Source organism: Odocoileus virginianus, chromosome 17 (assembly GCF_023699985.2).
Source record: "Odocoileus virginianus isolate 20LAN1187 ecotype Illinois chromosome 17, Ovbor_1.2, whole genome shotgun sequence".
Taxonomy (NCBI): domain Eukaryota; kingdom Metazoa; phylum Chordata; class Mammalia; order Artiodactyla; family Cervidae; genus Odocoileus; species Odocoileus virginianus.
The window spans coordinates 19,176,307-19,189,145 of record NC_069690.1 but is presented as its reverse complement, the minus strand read 5'-3'; the positions used below and the strand labels follow the sequence as shown (position 1 = coordinate 19,189,145).

General features: G+C 55.5%; 1 protein-coding gene across 3 annotated transcripts in view; it reads left to right on the top strand.

Moving 5' to 3' along the window:
• Window positions 1-11,256, top strand: part of SEZ6 (seizure related 6 homolog) — a 47,923-nt gene extending 36,667 nt beyond the window's left edge. Inside the window, exons 5-17 of one of the 3 annotated variants that reach the window (XM_070478768.1) lie at window positions 2,940-3,125; window positions 5,554-5,722; window positions 5,856-6,022; window positions 6,584-6,778; window positions 7,024-7,162; window positions 7,276-7,472; window positions 8,063-8,257; window positions 8,647-8,838; window positions 8,927-9,121; window positions 9,397-9,435; window positions 9,693-9,810; window positions 9,895-9,997; window positions 10,162-11,256. In XM_070478768.1, coding sequence (XP_070334869.1) covers window positions 2,940-3,125; window positions 5,554-5,722; window positions 5,856-6,022; window positions 6,584-6,778; window positions 7,024-7,162; window positions 7,276-7,472; window positions 8,063-8,257; window positions 8,647-8,838; window positions 8,927-9,121; window positions 9,397-9,435; window positions 9,693-9,810; window positions 9,895-9,997; window positions 10,162-10,194 — 1,928 coding nt within the window. In that variant the 3' untranslated portion in view covers window positions 10,195-11,256. Of the gene's footprint in view, window positions 1-2,939; window positions 3,126-5,553; window positions 5,723-5,855; window positions 6,023-6,583; window positions 6,779-7,023; window positions 7,163-7,275; window positions 7,473-8,062; window positions 8,258-8,646; window positions 8,839-8,923; window positions 9,122-9,396; window positions 9,436-9,692; window positions 9,811-9,894; window positions 9,998-10,161 lie in introns of all 3 variants that reach the window. The other 2 variants (XM_020911767.2, XM_020911766.2) reach the window with 2 other exon arrangements.
• The last annotated feature ends 1,583 nt before the right edge of the window (window positions 11,257-12,839 follow it).

Here is a 12,839-nt window from a genome sequence, read left to right as displayed (position 1 = left end):
AGAGATGGGAACAGGAGGAGTGTGCGCTCATACGCGCGTCTCCCCAGGCTGGAGAAAGGGGGTGCCAGAAGAGGGGGTGAGGGGCCCCGGACCCACAGCCCTGCCAGAACTGTCCAAGAGAATGTTGGAGATCACGAGGCAGGGGTCTCATCTGCAGAACAAAGTTCCAGCTCCCCTCCCACAGCCTCAGGCAGGGTGAAGAAGCAGAGGGCCTTGCCAGGCATCCCCCTCCTCCCTCCTGAATATTCCTGGCACTGGACTTGGCCCCAGAAACAGATGCCAGGGAGAAAATAGCTCAACAGATTGCAGCGATGCAGGCTCCCCGGGAACAGTCGTCATGGCAACAGGAGGAAGCTCGTCCTGGGAAGCGGCACTTTACCCACCATGGAGTCTGGGGGCTTCATCGTCTGCCCCCAGCCTCCTGCTCTAACCTCACATCAGCCCCATTTCCTAGTCTGTGAAATGGGGGGTCTCCATTCCAAGAGTTATGGGGAAGATTAAAATACAAGTGCTGAGCATGCCATCTGCCTCATGACCTAGACCGCCCTGGGTGTCATTCCCCCTCCATTCTGGGTAGAGTGTCCCATCCCACTCCAGCCTGGGATTCCTACCCAGATCACTGTGAGTGGCCACCCTGCACCACCACCCAGGGCAGCCTTGGTTATTACTCTCAGGTTTCTCTGATTCTTGAGCCCACATTTCTACTTCAACTGGGAAAGCAGGTGGGAAAGGGGAGATAGAAAGCAAGTGGGCTCCAGAGCCAGGAGCTTCAAGTGCTCACTCTACCGCTTACTGACTGTGATCAGGCCAAGTCCCTCCATCTCTCTGAACCTTAGTTTTTTCCTCACCTGAAAATGAGTTAATAAACCCTAGCTTCCTCCTAAGCATCAAGTAAGAAGGGTGTGAAGGCAATTTTTTTTTTTACTTAGTTCCCCAACTTAGTTCCCTGTCCCCTGCATTGGAAGCACAGAGCCTTAACCAGTGGACCGCCATGGGAGTCCCATAAAGGCACTTTAGAAGCTGGAAGTTGCTCCCTTTCCCATGCAGATGTGAGGTGCTTTTATTAATCAAAATTACAAACAATAACAGCATCTGGTGCTATTCTGTGCCAGGGCTTCTCTTGGTGGCTCAGATGATAAACAATCTGCCAGGAGTGAGGGAGACTCCGTTTCTATCCCTGGGTCAGGACGATCCCCTGGAGAAGGGAATGGCTACTTAGTCCAGTACTCTTGCCTGGAAAATCTCATGGACAGAGGCTATGATCCATGGGGTTGCAAAAAGTCAGACAACTAAGTGACTAACACTTTCACTTTCCCTGCCCCAGAGTATTAGTGAAGGTTCAAATATATAAGGTTCAGACACTGCACATATATCTTCTCATGTAACAACATAGAATGCAGGGTGGGTAAACAAGGAAACTGAGGCACAGAGAAGTTAGGTAACTTGCCCAAAGTGGCATATCAAGGAGAGGATCCCGTATTCAAACCCAGGCAGTCTGACCTCAGAGCCCACCTCCTGAGCACTGCCCCCGTACAGCTGACTGCCAGTCACAAGCCAGCGCTCACTGGACATTCTTCTAAGAACTCTGTGAGAGAGGGAAAGGTAGGAGTGGTCTCCCCTTTTCACAGACCTAGTAACTAAGGCCAGGCCAGGTGAAAATCACAAAACTTGTGATGACTCAAAGGTAAAGAATCTGCCCACAGTGCAGGAGACACAGGAGATGTGGGCTAGATCCCTGGGTCAGGAAGATCCCCTGGAGTGGGAAATGGCAACCCACTCCAGTATTCTTGCCTGGAGAATCCCACGGACCAAGGAGCCTGGCGGGCTACAGTCCATGGGGTTTTGCATAGAGTCAGATATGACTGAGCAAGTAAGCATTGGCATTGACATTGTGTCTGGACCCTGGTCTGCCCAGAAGCAGCCCTTTCCTATATTCATACAAAGACACCCAGAGGCTAGTAGAGTTCCTGCCTGGACCTCATTTCCCATCCTCCTAGTGCTATCAAGTGAGGGTGGGCCTCCTCCACTCCCAAGATCCAGGAGTGGTTTCTCAGTCTAGACGGTTCTCATCTCTCCCAGCACCCCCAGGGTTTTCAGGCTCCATAGCCCAGACTCTTCACTCAGCCCTTCTCCTTGACCCCTCCAAGGCCTTCTTCCCCACCTCTCAGCCCTGGTCCCCATTTTTAGCTAAGGCCCCAGCTTGGCACTGGATTGGGATTTGCTGGGTTGTTTTATAGGATTTGCTGCCACCATTCGGTCATACTTGGTAGGACAATTTCAAAAGTTAAGTTTCCCAGGGCAACTTGTTCCTCCCACAACTTCCATGAAGTTGTATTCTGCTTCCCCACCTGGGACCCGTTCTGTTTTTCAAAGTCCACAGCTCTTGTCATCAAGCTTTTTAGCATTTCTTAGTGAATACTCGGAAAGTTTTTACTGTCTGACTTTTGCTGTTTCCTGCTGTAATTCATCTTTGTTCCTTGCAGAAAAAATAATATCAATACTTCACATCAGCATAGGCTTTTCACTATTTCGAGTGCTTTCACATCTATAAGTCATTCAGTACACACTTCTTGGTTCCAGGGATACCAAGTTGAATAAAATACTCCCCATTTATTCTCACAATAACCCTGTAAGTGGGCTGACGTCTTGAACCTCATTTAACAAACGAGGAAACTAGGACAGAGAAAGGTGAAGTAACTTGCCTGGAGTGTCAAAGCTTGGAACCCAAGGCTCCAACCTCCAGCTCTGTGCTTGCTCCAGCCCAGGCTGCCGGAAGAAGTATCGCTGACACCTTCTGGGGAGGGGATCAGAGTCTCTTCTGGAATTCCTGATGCTTCCTCTGACACCTTGAGGCGGGCTGGGGCGGGCCCCTTTTGCCCTGGCTATGACTCAGCCCCCTCGACACACACATACACATGTCACTCATTCTCTCTCTGCAGCCTATCTCCTGAGCTGCCGCTTTCCCCGACGTCCAGCTTATGGAGCTGTGACCGTCACCAGCCTCCACCCTGGAGGTAGTGCCCGCTTCCGCTGTACCACTGGCTACCAGCTGAAGGGTGCCAGGCTCCTTACCTGTCTCAACGCCACCCAGCCCTTCTGGGATTCTCAGGAGCCGGTCTGCATCAGTGAGTGGCCCCCGGTGACTCAATGCCGATCAGGGAAGTGAGGTGGGAGGCTCATTCCTGCTTTCCATTGCGGTCTGGCACCTCCATTTGCTCTCCATAATGAAGCCAGAAAACGGCCTCACACCTCAGTAGCATTCACACAACCTGCACTTCTTGAGCACTTACTATATGGAGGCACCACAGGTATACCGAGTGGAATTAAACAGGGACTGTGCCCTCAAGGAGCCCACAGTTCTAGGATATGAGAGAGGGAGACAGCCCCTGGGTCGCCAACTTCCAGAGCAGGAAGTTAAAAGTATGGATGAAGAGACAGAGTGACCTGGAATGGGTGGAAACAGTCGTTCTTAGCTGGGTGCTTAGGAGGCTTCCTGGGCGGAGTGGCTTTGAAGGTTTCAGTGGAGGGAACAGTGTGGGCAGTGACCCCGAGGTGAGAGAGGGAGAGAGCGTTTTAGGGACAAAGAAAACAGCCAGGTTTGGCTGAGGCCTGAGACAGGGGCAGAGGGCGATGGGAGGGCCTTGAATGTCAGGCCAAGACACTGGGTGGAGAGCTGTTTACATTTTGTGAGACAGGGAGGGAGGGGCTCAGAACTGTCCCTCAGGAGAGATAGGGAGGCAGTGTCTGGAAGCTCGCAGCCAGCCAGGCAAGAGGGTTTGAATTTAGACAATGACTTTGGGCATGAAGAGGTGGGAAGAGGTTCCAGAGACCCAGATGAGGGAAGGGGGGACATAGGAGACTTCTAGGTTCTGGTCCTGGGTGATCAGAGAGTCTGAGATTGCTGCCAGTGAAGAGGGGCTTGTTGACAGAAGTGAGACGGAGTGTTTTGTTTGCAGGGTGAAAGGCAGCTTGGGGTTTTGATACTTATTTCATCCTATTAACTCTTTCTGGGCCTCAGGCCAAAGTGGGTGTGAATAAGCCAGAAGTGGGTTCTGCCCTCAAGGAGCTCTCTGTTCGGCAGGAAGACTGGAAAGCAACCCAGGAAGTTCAGGGCAGATGGGCAAACTCAGGGCACCATGGAGATCCAAGCTGGGGGAGTAGGGGAGAACTGCTTGAAACTGAGGAAGGAGGTCAAAAAAACTTCCCAAGGAGAAGGCAGGGAAGGGTGACGGGCATGTCAGAGCTCCGGGAAGTGGAATGGATCCCTGGAACAGCACATGCAGAGATGCGGAGACATGAAGCGGCACGCCACAATGAGGACACAGCGGGGCGCGCCTCAAGAAGACAGTGTACCGGGAAGCGCTGAAGACGAGTCAAGAGAGAGTGGGGTTTATAAAGGGCTCAAACCCCGTCTTGAGCTTCGACCATATCTTGAGGGTAACAGGGAGCCACTGAGGAATTTAAGTGGAGGATGGGGCATAGTCAGATTTCAAGGGCAGTGCCATTCCAAGACCAAGCAGAAAGGCGAGTCTGCCCTCTCTGCAAAGAAGCAGAGAAGCAACTCACCAGCACCCCTTCCCCAGGAGCTTTGTTAGGTTAAAATACTCTTCATTCTGACCACTTGGAGACAAAGGCACTGCATCTTGGCCGGGGTAGCCTGGTCTCTGAGAGCTGGCAGAGTCCAGAGCTGTGGGTCCAGGAAAGGAAAGTGCTACCCAGGACCAGCCAGAGTCCTATTGCCCATGACTTCTCTGGCCCCATTTAACTGCCAGGAGCTTGTGGCCCAGCAACTCAGCAGCCCTTGGTGATGGGGAAGGGCGAGCTGCCGAGCCTCTGCTAAGGAAGAGGGCCCCGTCCCAGGCCAGAGGGACCAGTGCTGGAAAGGGGTCAGCCTGTCTTTTGACAGTAGCAGTGATGCTGATTCAAGACTGTCTCCTGGCTAACAAAGCCTGCTACAGGCACAAGGCTTGGAGGTGAAGGGCATGCCCACCAGGTGCTGTCATCCCTGATCTAGTCCTACTCTCTTTTTCATAGTCATTCATTCATTTTATAAAAAAAAAAAACAACATTGAATACCAACTCTGTCTCTGGTTTGAAAAGACCTGGCCCCTACCCTGGAGGGCCTAGTTAAGGGACATCTCCAAAAATAACTGGTTTAGGAAGCTGGTCTGAGACAGAGGCAGCAGATAAATCCAAGAAGGTTGGAACCCTGGGAAGGGGAATAAAGTTCACCTGGGAGGGGGAATCGGGGAGGGCCTCCCTGAGAAGTCAGCAGTGAGGAAAGGTGACTCACCCAGGGCCACGTGGCTCGGCAGCCGCAGATTCCCCTTAGTCAAGGGAGTTGCACGTGAATGGTCCTGGAGGAGCGAAAGGTTAAGAGGTTGGCTGCCTGGAGCTGCAGGGTCACAGGGGCAAAGGAATGACCTCCAGAGCCATGAAGGCAAGCTCCCTGCTGCCCCGTGCAGAAGGCATGGAGCTGGGACAGGCGGGGAGGCTTGCTAGGCCATCTAGGGTCCAGCCGGGGCCCAGCCCACAGTGCGGCCCGTCTCACAGCTGCCTGCGGTGGAGTGATCCGCAACGCCACCACCGGCCGCATCGTCTCCCCCGGCTTCCCGGGCAACTACAGCAACAACCTCACCTGCCACTGGCTGCTTGAGGCTCCCGAGGGCCAGCGGCTGCACCTGCACTTTGAGAAGGTTTCCCTGGCAGAGGATGACGACAGGTGAGGGGGGTGTCCTGGTGGGATCGGAGTGCCTGGCCTGGTAGTACCCCACCAGAGGGATGGTACCCAAGCCTGGGGCCTCACCCCACCCAACCCAGCAACCAGCCACGCAGCTGCCGCTCTTGTGGCCCAGGCTCATCATCCGTAATGGGGACAACGTGGAGGCCCCGCCCGTGTATGATTCCTACGAGGTGGAGTACCTGCCTATTGAGGGCCTGCTCAGCTCCGGCCGACACTTCTTCGTGGAGCTCAGTACTGATAGCAGTGGGGTGGCTGCGGGCATGGCCCTGCGCTACGAGGGTGAGCCTGCTGGGGCCTAACCGGGAGCGGGGGTCTCCAGCCCAGGGTCTCTTCTCACACCCTCCCTCTCTGCCTCGGTTCCCTCATCACGCCTTCCAACTCGCCCCTTGCTCACCTGCCACCCAGGTCCTCTCTCCTTATTCATACCTTGAAGTTCAGGATTCCACTCCATCTTTGCAGGAGACCCCTGCCTGGACCCAGGCCCTCTGGTCCAAGAGAATCAGTTCTCTATAGAGTTTGAAGAATAAAAATAGCCCCAACCCTTACGGAAGAACTGCTGCAGGAGACATTCTAGCACCACTCACGCAAGCATGTGTTCATTAATTTATTAAAAAAACCACATGTATTGAGCACCTTCTGTGTACTAAGCACAAACTCAGCACTGAGAATACAGTGGTGATGGCCTCCTGAGGATAGACGCTCTGGGCTGCTCCATCCCCTGCTCCAAACCCAGACACACATCTGTCATCAGGAAGAGAAAGGCCCTGGGGAGGGAAGTAGGATGACTGCCCCCTGTTTGCCCCGGTTGAGCTGAGCTGGGCTGGGTCCTGTGGTTTGCAGCCTTCCAGCAAGGCCATTGCTATGAGCCCTTTGTCAAATACGGCAACTTCAGCAGCAGCGCACCCTCTTACCCTGTGGGGACCACCGTGGAGTTCAGCTGCGACCCCGGCTACACTCTGGAGCAGGGCTCCATCATCATTGAGTGCGTGGACCCCCACGACCCCCAGTGGAATGAGACAGAGCCCGCCTGCCGAGGTCAGTAGGCATCAGGGGCTAGGCCTGCTGGGGGCAGGGAGAGGGGTGGGCACGAGGCAGCCGGCCACAGGGCCTTGGACCACAGGGCCCGGTGACACATGTGATTGAAACTCCCCCCCCCCCCCAAGGAGGAGGTGGGGGGTCCCAGCAGTGGGCAGGCACTCCTGTGGGCAGGAGGCAGCCGCAGGCTGCAGGGGGTGGGGGCAGGGGGGACGCCAGGGAGATGCGGCTCCCCTGCCTTCCAGCCGTGTGTAGTGGGGAGACCACAGACTCGGCCGGCGTGGTGCTCTCCCCCAACTGGCCGGAGCCGTACGGCCGTGGGCAGGACTGCATCTGGGGTGTGCACGTGGAGGAAGACAAGCGCATCATGCTGGACGTCCGAGTGTGAGTGCCCGCTGGGCTCGGCCAGGCTGCCTCCCGGGATCTGGGGCCCTTTCTCAGCCATCCCGTCCTAGGGGTCCCCCCGGCCTGCCCTGCCTGACGGTTCCCCTCTACAGGCTGCGCATAGGCACAGGTGACGTGCTGACCTTCTATGACGGGGATGACCTGACAGCTCGGGTCCTGGGCCAGTACTCTGGGCCCCGTGGCCACTTCAAGCTCTTTACCTCCATGGCTGATGTCACCATTCAGTTCCAGTCGGACCCCGGGGCCTCAGTGCTCGGCTACCAGCAGGGCTTCGTCATCCACTTCTTTGGTGAGCTTGCCCCTGCCCTGCCCTGCCCTGCTGCTGGGGGTAGAAGCGACGCCAGGGTGCAGACCCCCAGCCTCGGCAAGTCAGAAAGGCCAGGGAGGTGAGGAGTCTGAGCACTCTTATCTGATTGGGGGAAGCTGGGACATTCCAGGCATCACCTTCGGGAAGCTAATCTTATTCTCCATCTCCCCTGAGGGCCCAGTGAGAGGAAGCAAGCCTCTGCTAAAGGGAGCTGGGTAGACAGTGGGAAGAACTTCCTAATAGAAACAGGGAACTGAGGAAAGGCCTTCATTTCTACCTTTCTGACAATCTTTGACAGAAGTGACCGTTTTCCCCACCCTACCCGGCCCCTCTCTCAAGGCTGAGGAATTGGCCAACGCGCTTTTGGAAGTAAGGCCAAAGTTTAGGTGACGACCCTGGAGTCTAGGAGACAGGCACGGAAGGACCCCTGAGCAGGAAGGCATGATCACTGAACCTGCCCAGGCCAGGCCAGGCCTGGATGAATTGGCAGGAGCTGGCGTGCCCTCGAGGGGAGGGAGGCTGGCACAGTCTCCCTTGGGTGCTGCTGAGGGCCTGCATCTTGCTGCCCCCAGAGGTGCCCCGTAATGACACATGTCCGGAGCTACCTGAGATCCCCAATGGCTGGAAGAGCCCGTCGCAGCCCGAGCTGGTGCATGGCACCGTCGTCACCTACCAGTGCTACCCTGGCTACCAGGTGGTGGGCTCCAGCGTCCTCATGTGCCAGTGGGACCTCACTTGGAGTGAGGACCTGCCCTCATGCCAGAGGGGTGAGTGTACCTGCTCCGCACGCTCTCCCCAGTGCAGCCTACAAGCCTCTCTCCTGGATTCTGATCCAGACTCTAGCTGTTATTAGCTGGTAGTCATAGCCTCAGTTGCCTCATCTGTGAAATGGGATCATGCCTTCTCATAGGGTTATCCACCAAGTACTCCAAGTTTTCCATTCCTGGTATGTGGCCGGCCCATCAGTGTTGGTTGATTCTGATGAATGGGGAGGGGGACAAATGGAGAGATAACATCAGCACAATGGTAGAGGCAGATAAATAGGGGTGGAGCCCTGTGCTCTGAAGATGTTGGCAGGCCTGAAACAAAACCAGTATGCAGTGGTTTTTGTTGAGTTCCACTTGGGCCTCTTCCCTCTGTCATTCCCTACCGTCAGTGACTTCCTGTCATGACCCTGGGGACGTGGAACACAGCCGACGCCTCATATCGAGCCCCAAGTTCCCCGTGGGGGCCACCGTGCAGTATATCTGCGACCAGGGTTTTGTGCTGACGGGTAGTGCCCTCCTCACCTGCCATGACCGCCAAGCCAGCAGCCCCAAGTGGAGCGACCGGGCCCCCAAATGTCTCCGTGAGTGTCAAATGGGGAGGTGGGAGGCTGCTGCCTCTGGCGGCTGGGGGCCTGGCACCCTCACTGGGCCCTGACTGTTTTGCAGTAGAACAGCTCAAACCATGCCACGGCCTCAGTGCCCCCGAGAATGGTGCCCGCAGTCCCGAGAAGCGGCTGCACCCAGCGGGGGCTACTGTCCACTTCTCGTGTGCCCCTGGCTACGTGCTGAAGGGCCAGGCCAGCATCAAATGTGTGCCCGGACACCCCTCACATTGGAGTGACCCCCCACCCATCTGTAGGGCTGGTGAGTGTCCTGCCATCTGCTGAACCTCTACCTGGCCCACAGGGCTGCCCTGGCAAAGATGTCACAGGCCGAGAACCAAAACCCCCTGCCCACGCACCCCCACTTCTTGTTATTCTTGGTCTCCCGGGTGTCTGCCAGATCCTTTTGACCTGGTGACAAACTTTGGGGTGGGCTCCCCTTGGACAAATTCCTCCCCATAACCAGCCCACTCCCTGCCTTTGTGGTCTGGCTCTTTGGGCTCACCCACTGCCCTTGGCCCTCCCCTCTTATTCCAGCCTCTCTGGACGGCTTCTACAGCGGCCGCAGCCTGGATGGTGAGCCCCCAACCTCCTCGAGGGTCAGGGAAATAATCTCCCTGCCCCTTGTTCTCACAGCTTCCAGGCTGTGGGCTCCCCAAGGAGGGAGGGCAGAGAAAGAGAGAGATCTGGGACTAGCAGGGGGCAAAAAGCTCCTTCCCCGCCCCCAGCCAGCTAGATGGAGCTGGCGGCTGGCTGCCCCTGGGCAGAGACAAGGGGATGTGGGACCCAGGCAACAGGGCCCTCTGCCCTAGCCCCATCCTCTGTGCTTTCAGTTGCCAAAGTGCCAGCTGCCTCCAGCACGCTGGATGCTGCTCACATCGCAGCTGCCATCTTCTTGCCGCTGGTGGCGATGGCGCTCTTGGTGGGAGGTGTGTACCTCTACTTCTGCAGGTGAGTCTGGCTTCCCTGCCTGCCCTACACCCCTGACCCGCTCCTGCCCAGCACTCCTGACTCCTAGGCTTCTCTGCTGCACAGGCTCCAGGGGAAGAGCCCCCTGCAGCTGCCCCGGACACGACCCCGCCCTTATGACCGCATCACCGTGGAGTCAGCATTTGATAATCCAACTTACGAGACTGGAGTAAGTACCCAGGCCAGGCTCGACACCCTAGTCAGGACACAATTCTGTGCTTCCTTGGCTAGGTACCACTGCGGGTCCTGCCAAGCCCTTTCACTCTTTCCTTTTTCCTCAGGAAGGTGGATTGTGGGCTGGCAAGCCTTTGACAAGTTTCCAACTCCCAGAAGTCTCTTTCCTTTGCAGGAGACGAGAGAATATGAAGTCTCCATCTAGGTGGGGCGGCCTGGGGAAGCCGGCTCCACCCTGCATCCGAGTCTAGCAGCAGAGCTCCCAGCTTCCTGCTCCCTTGCCCTCCACCTCCTGTACATACCACCTGGGAAGAGATGCTGCCAGTCCCTCAAGAAGTTGTGCGCTTCCCGCCTGCAATACCCACCGGGGCCTATTTTCTTGGGACCACTGCCCACTTAGGGCCCTTCCTTGGGTCCAAGTTAGGGGCATCTGCCTCCAGGCCAAACAGCTGGAGCACATGCACCAAGAACCAGCATTCTCCTGACCCTCTCTCAGGCCTGGGACCTCTAGGCTGGAATTCACAGGCAGGGCAGAGTACCTCCCTCCATGTGACCACCCTCCAGCCCTGGCATGCAGCAGCCCTGGCATGACAGCGGCAGAAACTGTGCCAGGTTGCTCCGCACAGGGCCGTTGCCAGTGGCCAAAACCGCTCTCAACAGTGACCTCTGGGTAGTCCTGGCATGCTGACATCAGTCCCCTGCGGGAAATCTCTAGTCTTTCTCTAAGGCCCCAGGAATGGTCAGTTCTGCCTCCTGCCCCTTCCTGGCAGAGGCAATAATGCTAAGGGATCTTAAGGGATTTAGGGACTCTACCCCAAGCTCAGGTTGGGCTCCCCTAGGCCACACCACTCATGCTCCACACCAAAGCAGGACACCCCCCGCTGCTCCCCTGGCGGCCCTACACCCTAAGAGAGGGAGACCCTACCCTGACATCAGTCCGGCTGTGAAAAACACCCTCTTGCCCACCTTCCCCTCCTCCAACCCCAGCGACCTGTCAGGCTTCCCTCCTGGCAACTGCGTTTTGGGATAAGGGGAGTGGCAGGCATATTCTAGAGGTGAGCAGAAGTCCACAGGTACAGGAATTTGGCATGGAACAGGGGGTCAAAGCATCCCAGGGAGAGGCCCAGGAGTTGGCTGCAGGCTACTTTGTACATGTAATGTATTATATGGGGTCTGGGCTCCAGTCAGAGAACAATCTTCTATTTCTGTTGTTTCCTTATTAAAATGGTGTTTTTGAAAAAAAAAAAAAAAAAAGCAATGGCCTGGTGGATGGTGCTTTCTTGGAGTGAAGGGACATGGGAGACAAATGGGATGTGGACTTGAGGGCCAGAAGGCATGCTAAACCTACCAACTGATCATCTCCAGACTTTATCAAAAACCAGTCATGGGAATTCCCTAGAGGCTCCAGCGTCTGGGATTCAGCACTTTCACTGGACAGTCTGGGTTCAATCCTTGATCACAGAACTAAGATCCTGCAAGCCCCACATGCAGTCAAGCAAACAAAAACAAAACGTATCCACGTGCCAGTGCCTCAGGGACTACTGTCTCAATAAGACCAGTGTGACAGCTGGCATGTGCAGTGAGAGGCCCCAAGGTTGGGGCCACAGGGGTATGGGAACCCAGAAACTGAAATGCTCAGCCATCCCAGTGCTTCACTTCCCCCTCTTTGCTAGGTCCAGAACCAAAGCCTGGCACAGTTCTAAGTCTGTCCTCGAACGCACTGTACTGCTGAAAAAGCCCAGAAAACCTGACGCCTCTCCTCCTTCACTTCATTCCAGCTAGCAAGGTTTAGGAAATTGGAATAGGAATCAGAGACTGAGCCCCTAAACGTGAGGCTCTAGTCTGTCTTGGCCTCAGAGAACATCCAGACTGTCAGGTGCAGAGGCAATGCAGCCTAGGGGCTTAGCTCCTAATTTAACAAAAGCTGTGTCCATGGACTCCAGAAAGAGGTAACTGAAGATGTGCTTAAGTTTGCCTTGTTTGGTCCCTCTCAGCATCTCTGCCCCTTCTCTATGGCCCCCAGCATCTCTTGAGATGTGTTTAGCCAGCCTTGGTCTGCATCACACACATCCATGCTTAGAGGTGTGCTCTGCATTGCTGCTCTCCAGAATAAGAGCAAAAGGAAGACAATAGGGAGTTGTGGGCACTCAGAAGCCAGAAGACGGAAATGGTAGCAGCAACCAGAACTTCTACAGTTATCCAACTCGGAGATCTTGGACCACTCATGGCTGGCCACCTCCTGGTTCTACCACAAGCCACCTTGAAGGATGGAGAGGCTCCAGCCCATGCAGAATGCAGTGCCTACATTAGCCACAAGAGGTCACTTCCAAAGGCATGTGTATCCCACCTGCTCTCCTCAATCCCCCTGGCACATCCAGGGCTGGAGCTCTCCAAGGTGGCACCAATTTCTAGCCCCACTGGGCTGACCTCACCCTCCAACTTCTGAGAGGAAGGTGCGTGGAGTGATTAGTTCTCCTGGTACTTGTCAACAGAGCCAAGTAGTATTTCCCTCATTAGCCCATTAATGCCTATGTCTGTTCTCAACTGCAGTGATGGTGTTGACCAAAGCAAAGCCTTGCTCTTTGGGCATGTGCCAGTTGCTTACTTATCTGCCCTATAATACCTTCAGGCTGACACAGCAGCATGGCTGGGCCCTGAGTTGTAGAAAGGAAGCCAGTAGGAGAGGGTACATGATATACCCATTTTTGAGCATCTGTAGCATGAAACACTGCCTAAGAAGACATGAGGTCAAGCCACTTCCATACTTCTAACTCAGCCCTTCTCTCTCTGAAGGCTACATCTCTGTCCCAGAGCCACTAAGATTTGCTGAGGCTGGT